This window comes from Sebastes fasciatus, chromosome 11 (genome assembly GCF_043250625.1).
Source record: "Sebastes fasciatus isolate fSebFas1 chromosome 11, fSebFas1.pri, whole genome shotgun sequence".
Classification (NCBI taxonomy): Eukaryota; Metazoa; Chordata; class Actinopteri; order Perciformes; family Sebastidae; genus Sebastes; species Sebastes fasciatus.
The window spans coordinates 17,491,737-17,511,391 of record NC_133805.1 but is presented as its reverse complement, the minus strand read 5'-3'; the positions used below and the strand labels follow the sequence as shown (position 1 = coordinate 17,511,391).

At 37.9% G+C, this 19,655-nt stretch overlaps 3 protein-coding genes and 1 long non-coding RNA gene across 4 annotated transcripts; 2 read left to right on the top strand and 2 right to left on the bottom strand.

Annotated features, from left to right (window-relative positions):
• The first annotated feature begins 463 nt into the window (after positions 1 to 463).
• On the top strand, positions 464 to 3,027 carry LOC141776271 (interleukin-12 subunit alpha-like). Its single transcript, XM_074649739.1, has 7 exons — positions 464 to 482; positions 574 to 719; positions 802 to 888; positions 1,085 to 1,126; positions 2,147 to 2,269; positions 2,514 to 2,558; positions 2,741 to 3,027. Exons 1-7 carry the CDS (start codon positions 464 to 466, stop codon positions 2,870 to 2,872), a joined length of 594 nt encoding a protein of 197 aa, XP_074505840.1. The 3' UTR covers positions 2,873 to 3,027.
• A 2,908-nt stretch (positions 3,028 to 5,935) lies between these two features.
• LOC141777182 (zona pellucida sperm-binding protein 3-like) lies at positions 5,936 to 10,854 on the top strand. The gene is made up of 8 exons (XM_074651225.1): positions 5,936 to 6,420; positions 7,455 to 7,570; positions 7,863 to 7,966; positions 8,121 to 8,298; positions 8,420 to 8,537; positions 8,684 to 8,769; positions 8,913 to 9,184; positions 10,481 to 10,854. Exons 1-8 carry the CDS (start codon positions 6,043 to 6,045, stop codon positions 10,585 to 10,587), a joined length of 1,359 nt encoding a protein of 452 aa, XP_074507326.1. The 5' UTR covers positions 5,936 to 6,042; the 3' UTR covers positions 10,588 to 10,854.
• A 432-nt stretch (positions 10,855 to 11,286) lies between these two features.
• Positions 11,287 to 15,147, bottom strand: LOC141777184 (uncharacterized). The gene is made up of 2 exons (XR_012595868.1): positions 14,876 to 15,147; positions 11,287 to 14,185 (listed from the first exon to the last, which is right to left on the bottom strand). It is a non-coding gene; the product is annotated as an uncharacterized LOC141777184 (long non-coding RNA).
• Positions 15,148 to 17,045: 1,898 nt separating this feature from the next.
• arl14 (ADP-ribosylation factor-like 14) lies at positions 17,046 to 18,123 on the bottom strand. Its single transcript, XM_074651226.1, has one exon. The coding sequence runs from the start codon at positions 17,727 to 17,729 to the stop codon at positions 17,199 to 17,201; it is 531 nt and encodes a 176-aa protein (XP_074507327.1). The 5' UTR covers positions 17,730 to 18,123; the 3' UTR covers positions 17,046 to 17,198.
• Between the last annotated feature and the right edge of the window lie 1,532 nt (positions 18,124 to 19,655).

Sequence of the window (19,655 nt, the reverse complement as noted above, 5' to 3'; positions counted from 1 at the left end):
TAATCATCTATTAAAAACACATTTTTTAACTTCTAATAGATTGTACCAGATGTTGTAGTCAATTTATATGTTTTTCTATCTGGCACTTGAATATAATTAAATGTGTTTGTTTGTGATTATTGATACACTGACTGGACATGGCAGATAGTGGAAAAATATTAGTCGTGACTGTACAAGATTTAAAATAGCATATAACATAATGCTTTCACTCTTGAAATGTCAACAATGAACAGTTACCAGTGAATCTCCATTACTCATCAGTGTTTGTGTTAATTCCAGTTTCACCAAAGGATTCGGTGTTATAGGGGGAAGAATTATAAAAACCTTGGCTGTCCACTTTCAATTTACAGTTAAAGGTGTGAACACGATGCTGGTGAGGGGGAACCCCTGCATCAGTGGGTATAAAACACTTAAGGATGTCTGAGTCCAGTCACACCAAAAATAATCTGAAGTCGTATCCAAGATGCCATTCATCAAGCTCTGTGAGTATAACGTACCTTGACTGAAAATGATTTTCTTTTTGCAACAAAGCAGTTGAAAAGTACCTATATTTTTCTCTCTTTCTTTTGTCAGACTTCACTCCTGCACTGCTGCTCCTGGTCCTCAGCTGTCCTCAGATCAGCCAGTCTGTGCCAGTGATGAGTAAAGGACCAGTGACAGACTCCTGTGTTTTCTACGCACAGACGCTCCTACAGAACATCACTGACACACTCATGCAGGTACTAAACTAAATGAAGATTTATTTCTACACTGTGTCATCAATTTATAATTAAAAACATTATCTTCTTATCTGTATGCTAGAATGACCTGTTCAGTGGAATCGACTGCACAGAGCAGAGTATGGAGCTGAACACGGGGACTAACACGCCGTCTGTGTGTGCACCAAAGGTAAATAAATATGAGGCTTGGAAAAACACTCAGAAATGAAAATAATGAATTATTGTTAAAAACAAAATAACTACTTTATCTGAATGTGTTGCAGCTCATACAACTCTATTTTGTGTCCAGATATATTGACGCTTTGGTTGTTCTTCTGTAGCTGCGCCTCTGTATTACTTTAAATTGAACTGTGTTTGTCCCACAGGAATCAACATGCTCAGGAATCGTCAAGTCAGAATTTGATCAGGTAGGTTGAGCTCTGTCTCTGTGATTTTTTATTGTTTTATTTGTTTTACTTTCATGTGTCTTTAAAAAGCCTATGAATTATATTAGTACACACTAAATATGAATAAGAAGAAACAACCTTTGACACATTAACAGCAACTGTATATTGCTGAGTTTAGCCTATATGTATACTCAGTGTCCACTTTATTAGGTACACCTATTGTACACCTAATTCTATCTGATACTATTGTTCTGCCACTTAGTCTGTTATGATGCCTACAAATGTTGACACTGTCATAGAGGTGTTAATCAAATTTAGGTCATAGTTAAAGATGTTGTTGTACAGGACTGCATATTATTGTGATTATTATTATTATTATTATTAGAGGTAGTAGTAGTAATAATATTATACTGAGAGGTGTTTCTAATATTCCGTATTAATGTTATGATACTGGAATTTCTAAGTTCGATACAATACGAAAAATATTGATATTCGATACCTTTTTCTATACCACAGGGGAAAATGTACACAACATTTAGGGCATAAAATATTAGATTTTTATTAAAAGGTAAATAGCGGTGTGTGTGTGTGTGTGTGTGTGTGTGTGTGTGTGTGTGTGTGTGTGTGTGTGTCAACTCTTTGTCGGAGAGCAGAGAGAGCAGAAAGCGCAGCTGTTTGCCGTGTATCGATACTGTGGAAAATTAATACTGAAGCTGTTTCAAACATTCAGTATCGATATGTATTGATATTTTTGACACCACTATTCTGTATGTAAATGGGAAGAATTTAAAAATAGAAGCATCTCTCAAAACAATATTAGTCCAGTACAACGCCACCTTTAACAATGACCTCAATAATAAACATTTAATTGAATTAACACATTTTTGACAGGTGTCAACAAGAACTGAACATTATGAGTTTAATAAAGACAAATGTTATACGACGGGGCTGTTCTATTGGACTGCATTACATTGTACAATGAGTGTGTGTACACTATATGTATATTGTCTTGACAATAGTCTTTGCTGTATTTCCATGCAGGAGTCATGTCTGACAAACATCAGGGAGGATCTGCGTCACCACTACAAACTCCTGGCTGCTCAGCCGGACCCCAACAGTTTACTGGCTCCAACTGTTCTGTTCAGCCTCAGAGAGCTCATGGAGGTAAATCATTTTTACACCGACAGTATTCAGCTGCAGTGTTGTTTAATAGCATTTGCACCAATACTATTACCACGAGGGACTAAATCACCTACTACAAGCTCTGCCATCTGTTTTAGATATATGTTTATAACAATACATGTGAAAATGTATATGAGGTTTCTGATAAAAGATAACTGAAACATGGATTGATAGCTACATCTTGTGCAATATTGAAATGTTCATGAAAGACATTTTCTGTTTACAGAACTGCTTTACATGGTCCCTGCCAACAGACCTGCCAACAAAGGAGGTAAGAGATCTCTTAATGCACGCCATAACCATGATTTAAGATAATGTTGTGTGATATTTTTAACTGACTAAGGTATCAAAAAAGTCCCTTGTCAAAGACTCATAGATTGAACAGGGTATTCCAAATGTAAACTTCCTTTTGTGTAATTATAATAAATCATTTCACCCCTGTGTTTCTTTAAGCCTGCTGCAGACCGTCCCAGCACCTACGATGAGAGACTGAGCCTCTGCAAAGTGCTGAAGGGCTTCCAGGTCCGCAGTATCACGATCAACAGAGTCATGGCATACATGAACTCTGGTGAACACACTAAATGAGTCTTTGAGCTCTAACATGCAGAACCATTTTACTTACAAATAACATAAACTACAGTAACAGTTCATGTTACATTTAAATGATCTAGAAAACACTTCAGGCTACTTTATGACTTTTTAGAACACATATTTATTATTTTAGTCATGTAATTTATATTTGGCATCAAAATGATGTGTTAAAGTACTCTTTTATAAAGTGTATTTACAGACTATATGTTATTTATTTATATATTTGGACTATTTATTTTGTATTTATTGTATTTCACTTGGTTTCGAGAATCACCAAATAAATATTTTTTCCTGCATAAATCCTGCTAATGTATCATTCATTTACTCACTGTTTTTTTCATTTTAATTACATGAATTGTATTATTGTGAGATGATTTAAGTAATATTCTCCTTGATAAAGACAATATACAGTGACATTTTATACTCATAGCTTGTATATATTGATCAAAGTCAGTCATTGGACTTCCCCTCTCTCTATTACAGCAACAAAACAACAATATAATGTGATTTACAGGAAATTAGAATTTGGTTTTGTCATTCACGACGGTCCCAAATTCCTAAAAACGTGACTTCCTTTGACCATTTGACTATACTATCCACGCGACAGTATTTTCCTGTAACCACCTCAGCGCCACCAGCTGACAAAACGCAACGTAGTGTTTGTTCACACTTCATTTGGAAAGTCCAGTGTTAATAATCAACTTACTATCAACTCAGGTGACCATAGTAACGTCACAGAAGGATGTGAAAGTCAGTCCAGACATATCCAGTGTCTGGTTTAGGGTTTATGAATAAATAAGAAACTAACAAAATGAAATGGAGTCAGAGGACTTTACAATTAGGTCAACGTTAGAGGTCTACGGGAACACAGCAGATAGTCAGGTCAGGTGTCACTCTGTTGAACATTTAGTGTAAGTTCACAGATAGCCCATAAAGTTGTGATGTTTTAACTGAACTGATTTGTGTTCACTTGTTCAGCTCAACTTTCAGCTTGGGCACTTTGTTTTGTGATATGATGTTTTGAAAGGGCAGATAAAAAACCCTACTGAAAGTGAAATATAACACAACTGAGGTTTGTGGCTGCTGGGGTTGAGAGAGACCTATGACGTTCAAAACGCGTCAGAAAATTGACAGAAAATAGAGACAGACACAGGAGAGGAAGAGCGAGCAGGATATCTGAATACATGTGATAATAATAATAATAATAATAATAAAATGTTTGGCACCATAGAGCTATCTCTGGGCAAAAACACTTATCATACCGCTACTCCTATTTCACAAAGCAGAGAAATGTGTTAAAATCATCGATACTTTGTTAATAAGAATACAAAATATGTATAAAACACTGAATGACTGCAAGTAACCCATAATATAGGCTACCTATCTCTGCACAGTACACACAAGAGTGTAGGTTTGGTTTCAGAACACAAAAGGAAAAGAAATGCTATATCGAGGGGAATACTATTTCCTGCATTTATAACATGACAAAAAGGTGGTAAAACAAAAACAACTGCTGTATTATTAATGCACTAACCTGCTTAAAAACAGCTAATTAAAAGCAGTAGTGGGTAGAAATGGAGCAAATATGATTAAAAAAACGGTCACTATATCCTGACAGTAGCGCATGAGACAGGTAATCTGAAAGTAATCACGTGCCTCGGTGCATCTGCGAGATTTCACAGACCGGAAGGAAAACAACCAATCAGAGCTGAGCTTGAGTCTGCCGTCTCTGAGCAGCTGTCAATCACTCGCGAACTCCGATCAAGCGGTCAAACTAGGCAGCGTTGATTAAATATGAATCAATATTCTGTTTCTGCAATGCCTATTTCTTGCCTCAAATGTTTTGTAAAATGAGAAAGTTTGTGACCCGACAGCCATGTTGACATCAGTTGAGGAAATACCAAGCACCGCCCACCAGCCGGAGCAAACTTTCTCATTTTACAGCTAAACAGTACACTACAAGATGTTTCTGATAACATTTGAGGTGAGAAATAGGCATTACAGTAACAGAATATTTATTCATATTTGATCAGCGCTGCCTAGTTTCACCATTTGATCAGAGTTCGTGAGTGATTGTCAGCTGTCTCCGTTGAATGAACAGCCAATAGGAACGCTCTCTCTCTGAAATGACCTGTGATTGGCCAAAGTCTCCCATCACAGGCTAGATTTTTTAAAGCCTGGAAACAGAGCCATGAGGAGGTGCAGAAGTTTAGTTATCTCTCAGTACACTTGAATTACAATATGCAATATTGCCCAATAATGCCAAAAACATTCTGCCTATACTGCAGATTTAAAGACAGGTTATGTTGTATTTGCATGTTTTCTACAAAGAGCTTCCTGCCTTATCTGTGACTGATGCTCAATTCAGCATCTTTTAGGACAATATTAATATAGATTTTCCCAAGCAGCCTGCAGGCCCTTCTCCTGCATCATTGACATTTCAGACTGTTAGATTACAAAATGCATCAATATCATTTTCCATAACATGTCATCTGTAGTTAAGAGAAAAAACCTCAAACCAAAAACAAACTTCTAAACTAAGAACACTAACAAACTAACATCTTTCAGATGAAACTACTTCATTTAATTCAGCAGATATGATATGATATAGGCCTCAAAGCCTACCTTTACAGGAAGGCCTTTTTTATAGCAATCCCTTGTTTTAAATTACATTATTATTGACTTTTTGTACAAAAGTCTTATGTTCAACATTTTATTTTGGCCTATGTTTTTATGTTTTTATTCTGTATTGTTTTTTATCTTGATGTTTGCACTATTTTAGCTTATGTAAAGCACTTTGTAACTATGTTTGGAAAGGTGCTATACAAATAAAGTTTATTATTTATTATCATTATTATGTGTGCAGTTGTGTGCTAGTGCCACCTAGTGGGAAAATAGTATATAGCTTGGCCAAAAGGATCATGTTACCAAATTAAGTTGTTATCTAAGGTTTTTAATTAATTACATAAAGTAAAAATGCTAAACACCTTCATGTTGACACGTTTCAGGTAATGATAAACAGACATGCGCAGACACATGATTATAATCAGTCACACCTTGCGCCCAGGTGTGTTTGAGGAGTTCAGATCACTGCAGATTACTCACAGGTGTGGTGATATTTACCTGAGGCTGCTCCTTCCAAACAAACCTGTCCGAGGCCAAGAATGGACCGCAACCTTCAGAGAACCTCTTCCTGGTGGATTATTATCGTCCTTATCTCACTTTCCACACTCACAGAGAGCCGGTTAGTGCACACAAGCAGCGCCAGGACTCATGGAGACATCCAGCAGCCTCAGGTGACTGCAGGTAAACAGCAGCAGCAGCAGAGCCCGGTGCTCGGTGCAAGGCCTCGGCCTGTGGTGGTCCACTGCCACCCGGACTCGATTCGGGTGGTGGTGCAGGCTGACATGTTTGAGACAGGTCTACAGGTGGACGGCAGACATCTGCGCCTGGGTGAAGGGAGTTCATGTGCAGCAGTCCCATCAGGAGAAGCTGAATTCACCATCCAGACCCACCTGAGGGATTGTGGGACTAAACTCTCAGTAAGCTTTCTATCTTTTTTTTTTTATGGGATCATGATGCAGCTCAGGTGGATTTGTAGAAAGTCTGTGTTCAGTGACTGGGTTTAGGATTAAAATCTTATTTTTAGGGCTGCTATTTAACGATTATTTTCATTGTCGATTAATCTGTGGATTAATTTCCCGATTAATCGATTAGTTGTTTGGTCTATAAAATGTCAGAAAAATGCCCAAACCCAAGATGACGTCCTCAAATGTCTTGTTTTATCCACAACTCAAAGATAATCAGTTTACTGTCATAGAGCAGGAAAGAAACCAGAAAATATTCACATGTAAGAAGCTGGAATCAGAGAATTAAAAACAATTTAAAGCTTCAGTAGGCAACAATTTGTTTTGGCATCATGGGGCAAAAATTCCATAATAACCTTTCAGCATATTGTAATTCAATTGTTCTGAGAGATAAATAGACCTCTGCACCTCCTCATGGCTCTGTTTTCAGGCTTTAAAAAATCAGACTTTGACCAATCACAGGTAATTTTAGAGAGAGAGAGCGTTCCTATCAGCTGTGCTCCGGCTGATGGGCGGTGCTTGGTATTTCCTCAACTGATCTCAACATGGCTGCCGGGTCACAAACGTTCTCATTTTACAGATAAACAGTACACTACAAGATGTTTCTGAAAACATTTGAGGCAAGAAATAAGCATTACAGTAACAGAATATTGATTCATATTTGATCAGCGCTGCCTAGTTTGACCGTTTGATCAGAGTTTGTGAGTGATTGACAGCTGCTCAGAGATGGCAGACTCCAGCTCAGCTCTGATTGGTTGTTTTCCTCCGGTCTGTGAAATCTTGCAGATGCCATTAGGAGCACCGGAGGACACAGAAGCTCATGAATTTTTTCAGATTACCTGTTTCATGCACTACTGTCAGGATATAGTGACCATTTTATAAAAATAACTTTTTTAAATCATATTTCCTTGATTAAACGTTGCAGCTCTACTTATCTTGTTACACTGCTGTGTAGATTTACTCTGAAAGACTAACATTGTTCCTTTCAGTCGACAAAAGAGAAGATTATCTATTCTAATGTTCTGGTCTACTCACCTGAACCTTCATCTGATGGTTTGCTTAGACTGGACGGAGCAACTATTCCAGTTGAATGTCATTATGAAAAGTAAGTCCTGTATGTTTTTGGCACCGTTTATGTTGATACTGTTGGAACCAGCTACTTGGATTTAGGGCTGGGCGATAAGGCCAAAATCTTCTATCTCGATATAGGTAATTTCTTATCTCTAACGATATATATTACGATATAGCATGTTTTCCGGTAAATCAATAAAAAAATAGTCGTGGTGAAGCCTATTTTGTATACTCCCAACTCCACTTGGATTTGTGTGTGATTTAATATTGCATTGTGCCTTCTTGGACATTTAAACAGAAATGTATAACGGGCTGTGTGTTTTCAGGAGGTATGCTGTGGATGCCATCTCCCTGCATCCCACCTGGGTTCCTTCTGTGTCCAGGCTCTCGGCAGAGGATCAGATAGACTTAAATCTGCTGCTCATGACTGGTATTAAAGGATATCATTAATAGAGCATCTTTTTTTTTATTCTCATGCATCTTCTGAACAGTGTGTTGCTACAGTTTTCATGATTAATGCTTCTCTTTCAAGATGCCTGTTGTACAACCAAATTTCAGTTCTTCAGTCCTTTTAATCTCCATAGATGATTGGCAGTTTGAGAGAGGATCTTATTCCTACTTCCTGGGGGACCCCATTCTTCTTGAAGTTACTGCCATCGTCGGTAACCACATGCCCCTGCGAGTCTACGTTGATCACTGCGTTGCCACAGCAACTCCCGATGCAGAGGCTACATTAAGATATGACTTTATAGAGCATTACGGGTGAGCTCCACAACCAAATCTTAAAAACCTACCACCACAAGATTGTTATAGTTAAAATCATCGTTCTACTTTTTGTGATTTTATTTTGAACTTAATTTGTCTTCTCTTGCTGCCCTAACAGATGTCTTGCTGATGCGTACCTGACGAACTCTAGCTCCCGTTTTCTACCGAGAGTTGAAGAGCACAAGCTGAGGTTTCAGCTGGAGGCCTTCAGGTTCTACCAGGAGCCCAGCAATCAGGTTGGTTAATTTTCCTGTCTTTGGCATGCACTTTGGACAATACACCTTTTTTAATAGAGAAACACTAAGACATGCATTAGTTAGATTATTCTGTTCAATACACATGAGGAGCTTGGTCGTATTTCACACTAAACTCTCTCCCACAGGTCTACATAACCTGCTACGTGAAGGCTGTTCCAGTCGCTTTAGGTGTCAGCTCTCAAAACAGGGCCTGCTCTCTAATTGAGAACGGGTACTATACTAATGACTTAATAACTTAAATGCCATCTGAAAATGTTCTCCTGTGTGTAAAACATGGTATGAGGTGCAATGAATGATCTCACTAATTTCACACATGCGAGTTCCCTTCATTTTGTATATTTTCTCTTTCTCCAGATGGAGGTCAGTTGATGGGAACGACCATGCATGTAGAAGCTGCGATCTCAACCATCGGGTCGAGGAACCTCCGCCCACAGAACCCCCTGAAACTACCATCAGCACCAAAGCACGGCCCTCCAAGACTTCACAGGAGAGTTTAGTCCAGAACATACCCGAACAACGCCCTGTTCATTATTTCCGCTTTCGTCCAGGAGTGCACCAGAGCCAACACAACAAACCCCAACAATCCTCTGCTGGGTTGATGAAGAGAGGAGCAGAGCACAAAGCAGGTGAGTACAGCAGATATTGCATTTACTACATTCTTATTACTTTTTTTTTATTATTTATTTTTGTCAACACTAAATGTCACATAGAAGTGGTGTACATCATCTGAAAGCTGGGAACCTGAAGATTAATTTGAGATGCACTGTGTGTGAAGTTGTTCTAGTCATAAATCATAAAATAAACATTAATTAAACTGAATTGTGAAAGTGTAGAAGGGCTTAGAATATTATGATAGAAGTATATGATGGCCATTCCCATGCTCACTTATGTCTCATAATGTATTACAGCAATTTTTGGGGTTATTACCATTTGTTACACAGATTTGGTGCTAAATTTAACCATTTTTACCACTTGAGAATTGATAAAAATGATCAATATCCCTCCAAAATACCACATTAAGACACCAAGACCTTGAGGAACACTATAGAAAAAGCCATGCTGTGATTTGGTATCAAAAACTTTTGACATTTTCAGATTTCTGCAAGAATTGCATTTTTTGGCGATTGGATGGCGAGCACTTCTGTTCTGGAAACTGCTCTGAAACCCCCTTATTGTCAGTATACCTAGGAAAGCCATCCATCATCTGAAAGCTCTAGGTTTATAGTTTGTGGCTGTAAAGTTTCATGAGGCTGTGATTATCCTAGAGGTCACCACAGGTCATTTTATACAGTGAGGTACAGTTTTTTAAAAATGGACTCACTACAATGAAATGGCTACTAATGGGACTAACATCATCACACATGAATACAATTGGGCTCATTGAATCCACAAGAGTCTCAGCTTTACAGTGATACCCAATTTATGTAATTCCAAGACTGCTTAGGGATCCCAGTATGCAAAAATATTCAAATACACCATTTTAGAATAGGTGAAAATAACACATTTATACTGCATGCAAAAAAACTGCATGTTTTTTGCCCCAAACTGCATGTGATTATCATAAAGTGGGCATGTCATAGAACCCATTTTCAGTCACATATCTTAAGGTCAAAGGTCAAGGGACCCATTTGAAAATCACCATGCCAGTTTTCCCTGCAACTTTGGAGCGTTATTTAGCCTTCCTCCTAGCATGACATGGTTTGTAAAATGGTGAACTCTAAATGATTGTTTTACAGACTTAATGTTTTTTTAACAATAGGCGTATATACAGCATGTATTTAGTTTGAAAGCACAAAAGATTTTTAAAAATTGAAGGTTGAATTCAGATATAACATTTGAATATATCTGTTTATTAATGTCCAATTTGACTATTGGTGCAACTGAAAAAGACCCTTTTGACATTTTTTAATTTGTATTTACAGAGCGAACTATCCAGCTGGGACCCGTTACCATCCTGCCATCCAGCAATGTTGAAACAATGCCATCCGATTCCAAAACAGTACTTTCGCCAAAGAACAGGAGCACCTGAGACTCAGGATAGCACAGTGGAGACTGAGGATAAAACAAAACAGATTTCATCGCTGCCTTGTACAGGACAAAAACATTTTGGACACAACCCCTGTGAATGCAGAGGTCAAGCTCATCATTCGAAATACCATCTCACCTGAAACTAAGTTTTTACTGTGAACTTTACTCTGCAAAGTGAAAGTATTTACACATTTCCAGAACAGTATTTTTCTGTAAAAATGACAAACCTTTATTCTCTCCAATAAATATTTTGCTTTTTGCATTTTCACCTGCTTTACAGAAAAACACACGAGCCTTACAATTATCACAATTATTTGATATCCAATCTTTACTAAATCCAGCATCCTGTAGTTCTCAGCAAAACAATTTAATTAGCATCGAGTTTTAAGCACTCAAACTCATGGGGCCCCGAGCAGCAGAAGAGGATGTTGAAAGGATGTGTTGTTTGTGCATTTTACCACAAATACACACACAATGCATCCTCTTGACATCCACTGTAGAGAGTCATCTAACATAATACCAGCTATTTTGATCAGAGGAGATAAGCAGGCCTGCTATTAGGGAGCACTTCCCTCCATTACTACCCGCAGCCTACTCATCATGTAGTCACTTTATTGATTCATCATAGGCTGCAATATAAAATGTTGCCTTTGCTGCTGCCACATCCAGGGGGGTGGGGGGGAATTAGCTAATTGTGTGATTTTTGGTCACTTAACTCTTGTAAGTTATATTTGCATTAGAATGATTTTCTGGAAAAAGTGCTTATTACTGGTTTTCCTGTGAGCACCACTGCTGTTGGAGCAGTTACGGCATCATATCTACTAATCAGCCTAAATGGACTTCTACCAAACCATTGCAGCCTTTTAAAGGAAAGACCTGACTTGACCCCTAAAGTATGTACACGAGTATTAATATTGCAAATGGAAAATCCTTCGTGCTCTTGCCATCTTGGAGCATTTTAATCTGGGTTTAGTTGTGTCAGCACCTCGGACAGCGCCCCTCATTATCTCCTCTCAGTGGGCGTGTTTTTTCTTGTTTTTTTTCACTAATCTGTTTATTGGGTTTTCTTATTTTCAGAAACACAATAAAAAAAATTAAAAAAAACACTGGTACAGCTCAGATAAAAAAAAAATGTATATAGGAGGTCATGGGAAATAGTCCATAGTGCAGGGAAGTCACAGGATATACGAGTTCATGTTCAAGAGACTCCTTGTGAGATAATGGAAGAGAGATCAGGCCCAATATAATTCAGATAGGGCTGCCAAATATTGTGGAACTGATCTACTTTGACATGTAGAATATTTGTAAGATATTCCAAAGGGACCATCTCAAATATCACTTTACTCCAGCCTTGAACAGAGGGTTTCTTATTACTGATCCACTTTAGTAATATATTTTTTCTAGCAGCAAATGTAAGAATGTTAAATAACCTTTTGTTGGCTGCAGTAGTTATATTTGTACTTGGGATTCCTAAAATCATCATCACTTCTGGGATTTATGACACGACCAAAGGCAATGGGTTAAGGTACCTATTTCGGTTTTACATTTGAGACACAGAGGAGAAAGTGAGGAATCAAAAAAATGCCTGCGATTAGGGGATATATGTATTCTATGTATAGTTTTAAATTGGATTGCTTTCGTCCGGGTACAGATGGATATCTTTTTGGCCCAGTGGGCGTGTTGAGCTGAGCGCTGGTCCTGAAACATCAACAGTGGCTTCTGCATATACAGGCTGCTTATTTTAATGTTTTAATGTCCCCTCCCACCTAATATATTCATCTCATACACTGTAAACATTGCTGTTAATTTACAGCAGAATTTCAACAGTATTAACCCGTTATTGCTAAAAACAGTGCTTTACTGTTAATACAAAAGAAAACCTGTTAAATTACGCTCATAGGCCGTTTTTTAACTGAACTATAATGCATTCTTAAAAAACAGCACTTTACTGCTGATCAACTGTCTAAAGTATCATCAGTAACAGTTTCATGCAGTATTTTTTTAATTCTGGGACCTGATCTGCACATGTGAGGCTTGTACATTGTACATGATTGTAAAATCAGTGAATTAGCTTTATTGTTCTTCACTCACATGTTGTTCTGGTTTGCATTCTGTGCTTATAGCCATACAGACATTTTGGGGAAAGTGTCAACAAGTCTATTATAGCCTTTTTCCACTAACAAGTGCCTTTAATTATATTTAGTGTGACTATTCCTATGTCTGTAACCTGCTAAGTCCATTCATCTAGGCAAAAAATAATGTTTATTAAAATGTATGTAAAAAATACAACCTAAATAGTGCATTAAAACAAATCAGTAAGATAAAAGAAAGGTGAAAAACAGCTATATAATGTATCTTTAAACAGTAAATTAACTGTCAAATATTGTGAAATTAATGAAGTTCAAACTGTATTTTTCATTAACAGTACAAAGCTGTAAATTTCAGCGACAGTATAATAATGTTAATTTTACAGTAACATAAAGGCAACCCTGCTGTCATCAGTTCTTTACTGTTATTTTACTGGGAAAGTCTTAACAGTGCAGGTTCTTTTCTCAGTGCTTTCGACACGACAGGTCGATGTCCTGGGCGCCTGTTTACTTACATCCAATAAATAAGCCATTGTGTGTGTGTGTGTGTGTGTAGGACTGTGTTTGCTGGACGGCACCCGCTAAGTGCATAATAAATCAAGGGCACATTGAAGTACACTTAGGAGTTAATTTTCAAGCTTATTAGCATATTCTGTTGTTGCAGAGGAGGCATTCAACTGCCTGAGTAGCTGAAAACTGGGTGCTGACTATTGAACATTTGGACATATTGGGGTTTTTTAGTTCGTTTTTCAGTATTTGTCTCTGGGCATGTTGGTGATGGTTTCAGCATCTTTCAACGCATCTTTAAGTGAATCATCTCACTGGATCATTTCTCTCCTCTGAACACAACAAGGATGCTTCTCTACAAAAAATGCCAAGCACTGACCTGGTTTGCTGTTTGCTTTCTTGCTCGCACAGTTGTTTATTGCATCCGAAGATGCGGACAAGACATCTGTCGAGATGAGCATGTGTGCTGCTTGCAGGGAAACAACGCCACCGTCGTCACCTGTTGCAAGCAGTTCGGAGACAAGACTTACTACAACATCGCCATGGTCACCAGGAAACTTTCCGGGGTGCTCATAATGCTGCTTCTCTTCGCTGTGGGATACTTTGTTCAGAGGATGTTGTGCTCCAGATCCAGGCAGCTCACCACACAGCCACACGGCGGTGGACACCCGACTGGTACCACATCCCAGGAGCCGCTGATGGAGAGCAGCACACCGGACAGCCTGATGTGTCCAGCTGTTCCAGCTGCTGCTGCTGCTGTTGATGCTCAGCTGCCTTCATACGAGGAATGCAAAAGGCTGCCCACATATGAAGAGACGATGAGGGATGGGAGCAGAGGATGGCCGGAGTCAAACATGAGACAAGCTACATGACAAGGACATCATGGATACATTATAGGGTTTCGCTAGATTTGACATTTTAACAGACCGCCCATGCAGGATGTTGTCTGGTATTTCCTCTGCAGCAGCTTCCACTGGGTGCCTCTGTGGAAGAGGCATATATACACTGTAAAAAAAAAAGAAAAGTGTAAAATAACGGAAATTTTCCAGGCAGCAGGGGCGCCAGAAAATGTCTGTTAAAAAATAAACTGTAAAAAACAAAAACACAGTAATTATCTTTATATAATTAGCCTTTATTACTGTAATATTACAAGAAATAATTTACTTTTAACATATATTTATTGTTAGAATAGTCATACACCGTAAATCTAAGACCATTTACGTATAAATCACAAATGAAACTTGTAATTTTACGTTGCAAAAGCCTAAATTTACATTAACTCTCAGAAGTTTTGCAAAAAAAAAATCTGTATTTTTACAAGAAATATTTTTAGAATTCCATGAAATCCTTTTCTTTTAACATAAATTAATTGTTAAAATAGAGTCATTAACATCTAAAAACAGAATAATTATCTTTAAAAATGATCAAGAAAAGTTTAATGCAGATAATTACGATTACAAAAAATACTGTAAATATAAGACCATTTACATATAAATCACAAATGAAACATGTAATTTTTAAAAAAAAATTCTGTCATTTTGAAATACAGACAAAAAATGTAAAATGTCTTGGAAAAAAACTGTAAAAAAATGTTTTTGTTTTACAGTGTACATGACATACAGGACATCATGGATAAACATTAGGGTTTCACTATAGATTCATTATAATGGACATTTCCGAAACACACAAACAGACCGTCCATACAGGGTGTTGTTTGGTGTTTCCTCTGCAGCAGCCTCCACTGTGTGTCTCTGCTGTGAAAGACACATACATGACATGACCTACTGCTGTACTGGCACAACGATTGTATCGCTCACTGCTGCATTTGTTCCTGAGGAATGCATCAGTTCAAAGTCTCCTTCATTTTCTTATAAGGCACGTTTTATTAATGGCTTTGCTAATGTTAATACATCATCTATAATAATAATGCATTAAATATGTGAGGTTGCCATGTCGTGAAAAATCCCTTTGGACACTAAAAATATTAACTTCATCAACATTTACCACTAGGGCTGGGCAATACGATGAGATATATACTATATATAGTCAAAACGTTATAAAAATATCTATCGTATATATTTTTCTATATAATTTCTATATATCATTATATATATAAATGACTATTATTATTATTCATTTTTTCTCTATGATTTCACTTAAAATTGTTATGTTAAAGTTCTTCAAATGAGAAAATACTGTTCTACTTTTCATTTGTCAAGGATTTAATTCACACAAGAATATACAAAAATAGGCTTTACCATGTGGTTATTTCATATTGAATTACCAGAAAACATGTTATATCGTGATATTTATCATTATGGAGGTATTGAATGACCTGTATCGTGATGATTTTTGCCATATTACCCAGCCTACCACTTCAGACTGGATGGGTAATTGTAAAAATGATTTATCAACATTTATAAATTCATTAATACACCAGCCAAAGGTGTTTTTTCACAACTGCAGCAGTCTCTATATCACCAAACTCTACATGCACTGTCTTTGTTATCTCGCTGATATTGATGTATCAGTGAGATGCTTTATGATAGGATAGTTGTGTAAATGGCTCAGTGAGATAATCGAACTCTGTTTAATAATTGAAAGAAGACATGCTGCACATTTCTTTGTGATGGTTCTACTGCACCGTAATAGACTTCATGGTATCTTGTGTTTCCTGTCGTATCCATCATAGTGTCATAAGAGGTAACCTGATATTTTAACTCACTCTGAAGTAGCTTGTAATATTCTGTAGTTCCAACTGTGATATAAAAGAAAAGATCTGATCTCTTTAAATATGATTTATTGTTGGTATAAAGGAGTTTAGATTTACAAACATATTTCAAAATACGTTTTTCACATTGTCAATGGTTTGAAAATACCACATTTTATATAAATACATCTTAAAGCTGCAGTGGGTAGAAATGGAGCAAATATGATTTTAAAAAGTTGTTTTTATAAAACGGTCACTATATCCTGAGAGTAGTGCATGAGACAAGTAATCTGAAAAAAAATCATGTGTCTCGGTGTCCTCCGGTGCTGCTAATGGCATCTGCAAGATTTCACAGACCGGAGGAAAACAACCAATCAGAGCCGAGCTGGAGCCTGCCGTCTCTGAGCAGCTGTCATGATTCGCAAACTCCGATCAAACGGTCAAACTAGGCAGCGCTGATCAAATATGAATCAATATTCTGTTACTGTAAGGCCTATTTCTCGCTTCAAATGTTTTCATAAACATCTTGTAGTTTACATTTTTTTTTAATTCTCTGATTCCAGCTTCTTACATGTGAATATTTTCTGGTTTCTTTACTCCTCTATGACAGTAAACTGAATATCTTTGAGTTGTGGATAAAACAAGACATTTGAGGACGTCATCTTGGCATTTTTCTGACATTGTATAGACCAAACAACCAAATCGATTAATCGAGAAATTAATCCACAGATTAATCGACAATGAAAATAATCGTTAGTTGCAGCCCTAAAGATAAGATTTTAACCCTAAACCCAGTCACTGAACACAGACTTTCTACAAGTCCACTTGAGCTGCATGATCCCATAAAAGATATTAAGCTTACTGAGAGTTTAGTCCCACAATCCCTCGGGTGGGCCTGAATGGTGAAGTCCTCTTCTCCTGATGGGACTGCTGAATCAATATTCTGTAACTGTAATGTCTTTTTCTCTCCTCAAATGTTTTCAGAAACATCTTGTAGTGTACTGTTTAGCTGTAAAATGAGAAAGTTTGTGACCAGGCAGCCATGTTGAGATCAGTTGAGGAAATACCAAGCACCGCCCAGCAGCTAGAACACAGCCAATAGGAACGCTCTCTCTCTGAAATGACCTGTGACTGGCCAAGGTCTCCCGGGTTAGATTATTTTTAGAGCCTGAAAACAGAGCCATGAGGAGGTGCAGAAGTCTAGTTATCTCCCAGAACACTTGAATTACAAAATGCTGAAAGGTTATTATGGAGATTTTCGCCCAATGATGCCAAAAAAAACGTTCTGCCTACTTCCGCCATAATGTTTTATTTGACCATGTGCACCACTCGTCTGAAGGCCTCTTCAACTCCAACTCCCGTCGATGCGGAACAAGGCTGAACAAACCAATCCCGACCCGAGCAGATCTTCTTCAGGTTCAGCTTGTCCTTGAGCTCAGTGACGGTCAGAGCTCCGTTCACGTCCTGTTTGTTGGCGATGAGAACCAGAGGACGACCTCGCAGCTGCTCGCTCCTCAGCGTCTTCTCCAGCTCTCTGCGCGCCTCCTCCAGACGCTCCCGACCAGAGCTGTCCACCACGAACACCACCATCGCTGCATCCTGGTGGAAACTCATCCAGTGCTCTCGCATCTTCCGCTGACCACCGACATCCCAGAGAGTCAACGCGATGTTCTTACTGTTCTTCCTCGCCTCGAACATTTCCACGTTGAAGCCAATGGTTGGCACGGTGCCTACACAAATGTTGTGCTTCAGTTTGTAGAGGAGAGTCGACTTCCCAGCGTTGTCCAGGCCCAGGAGGAGAACTTGGGCATCTGGTTGTTTAGATCCTCGCAGTCCCATGGCAAAACAGTCAACTCAAGTGGGATAGGCACATCTTTCTGCTCTCTCTTGCTTCACTCAGTGTTTGCTTAGTGCGTTGCCCTGAGTTTAATAGATGAGCCATTATAGCTCCATGCTGACTAACATGCATCACCGATAAGACGCCACACACAGAGGGCAAAGTGTGCTTCAACTAGAGGAGATCACTTTTTTATGTACGCTGTATAAGTAGAGTCATGCAAACTTATTGCATCAGTAAAACAATATTGTTGAATGCAATGGCAACGTGCTAGTCTTGTCGTGCATAAAGATTAAAAAAGGTTATAAGTTAGTTTAGTGAAGGACATCAAAGGTCAAAGGTCACATTCCACTTAAGTTCACAGAATCCAAAGGATAATCAGGTACATTCTTGCTTAAAAGTTTTTCGTTGCTATGGCTTGTTTCTGCTGTAAATATGATTTCTTAGAATAAAACCTTCTAAATTAGAAAGATCAAGGTAAAAGGAGTCATTTGTTTTTGTTTTTTTTAATAGGACCATGGTGCACAGTGGCTTGAATACATTGTTGCACACTACAATCATTTGCCTGAAATTACATTCTGACACAGTCCAGTTTTAATCACACATATAACACAATAGTTGCTCCAGTGTAAGTGACAATAAGGGGGCAAAGTGTGCACCAACTAGAGGATATCCCTTGTTTATGTACGCTGTATAAGTAGAGTTATGCAAACTTATTGCATCAGTAAAACAATATTGTTCTTCCGCGGTGAATGCAATGGCAACGTGCTATAGCCTTGTCATGCATAAAGGTTACAAAAGGTTATAAGTTAGTTTAGTGAAGGACATTCTGCTACTTAAGTTCACAGAGTCTAAAGGATAATCAGGTACATTCATGCTCAAAAGTTTTTTCGTTGCTGTGGCTTGTTTCTGCTGTAAATATGATTTCTAAGAATAAAACCCACTCTTCTAAATTAGAAAGAACAAAGGTAAAAGAAGTCATTTGTTGTTGTTTTTAATAGGACCGTGGTGCACAGTGCGCTGAATACATTGTTGCACACATACAATAATTTGCCTGAAATGACATTCTGACTCAGTCCAGTTTTAATCACATATACAACACAATAGTTGCCCCAGTGTAAGTGACAATAAACATAAGGAACAATATCCGGATTTCATCTGCCAAAGAAATAAATGCAGTTTCTTTCTGAACCAGCGTTAACCTCCTCCATATAGAATACAAAAATAAATCCTTCATTTCAACATACATTTCATACAGTTTATACAATCCAATCCTGACATCCTCAAATGTCAAGAGGATGTTGTACTCACACAACACCACAACTTTCCCATCAACCACCTGAAAGTTTCCAGAGCTTCTAAAAAACAAAAGGAGCCAAAAGCCCCTTTGGACATTATGCTGCTGTGACACCCTTCAGTTTCTGAGAGACATTTCGGCCAAACATCAAGTCCTAAATCTAAAGGTGAGTCAGCACTGACCTCCAGTCCATCACATTCAGATAAAAAAACATTTCATTTAAAAAAAATCTTTGTGCTATGGTATCACATTCGGTGATATATTGCATTCTAAAAAAGAGGATGCAGTCAAATAAAAAGGAAGGAAAAATAAATTATGGTTGGTCAGCCATTGGAAGGATGCACTTTTCACCTTGGCACAGTTGGCCAAAGTGCACTTACAAACCACTCTAGTTCATGTAAACATCAGAGTGGTTGATATTAGCTGTCACCACGATGCGTTTACACCCGAAATCCAACTCTCAGTACTGATTTATCCCAAACTCCCTTCTTTCATTTGATCAACTCCACATATATATCTGAAAATGTTTTCAAAAAATAAGACTTAGGTGTATCCATTCTTACAAACACAGAGATAACTCACGCAGACATGTTGGAAACAAAACAAAACTTAGTTTCCAAAGAAAACATGT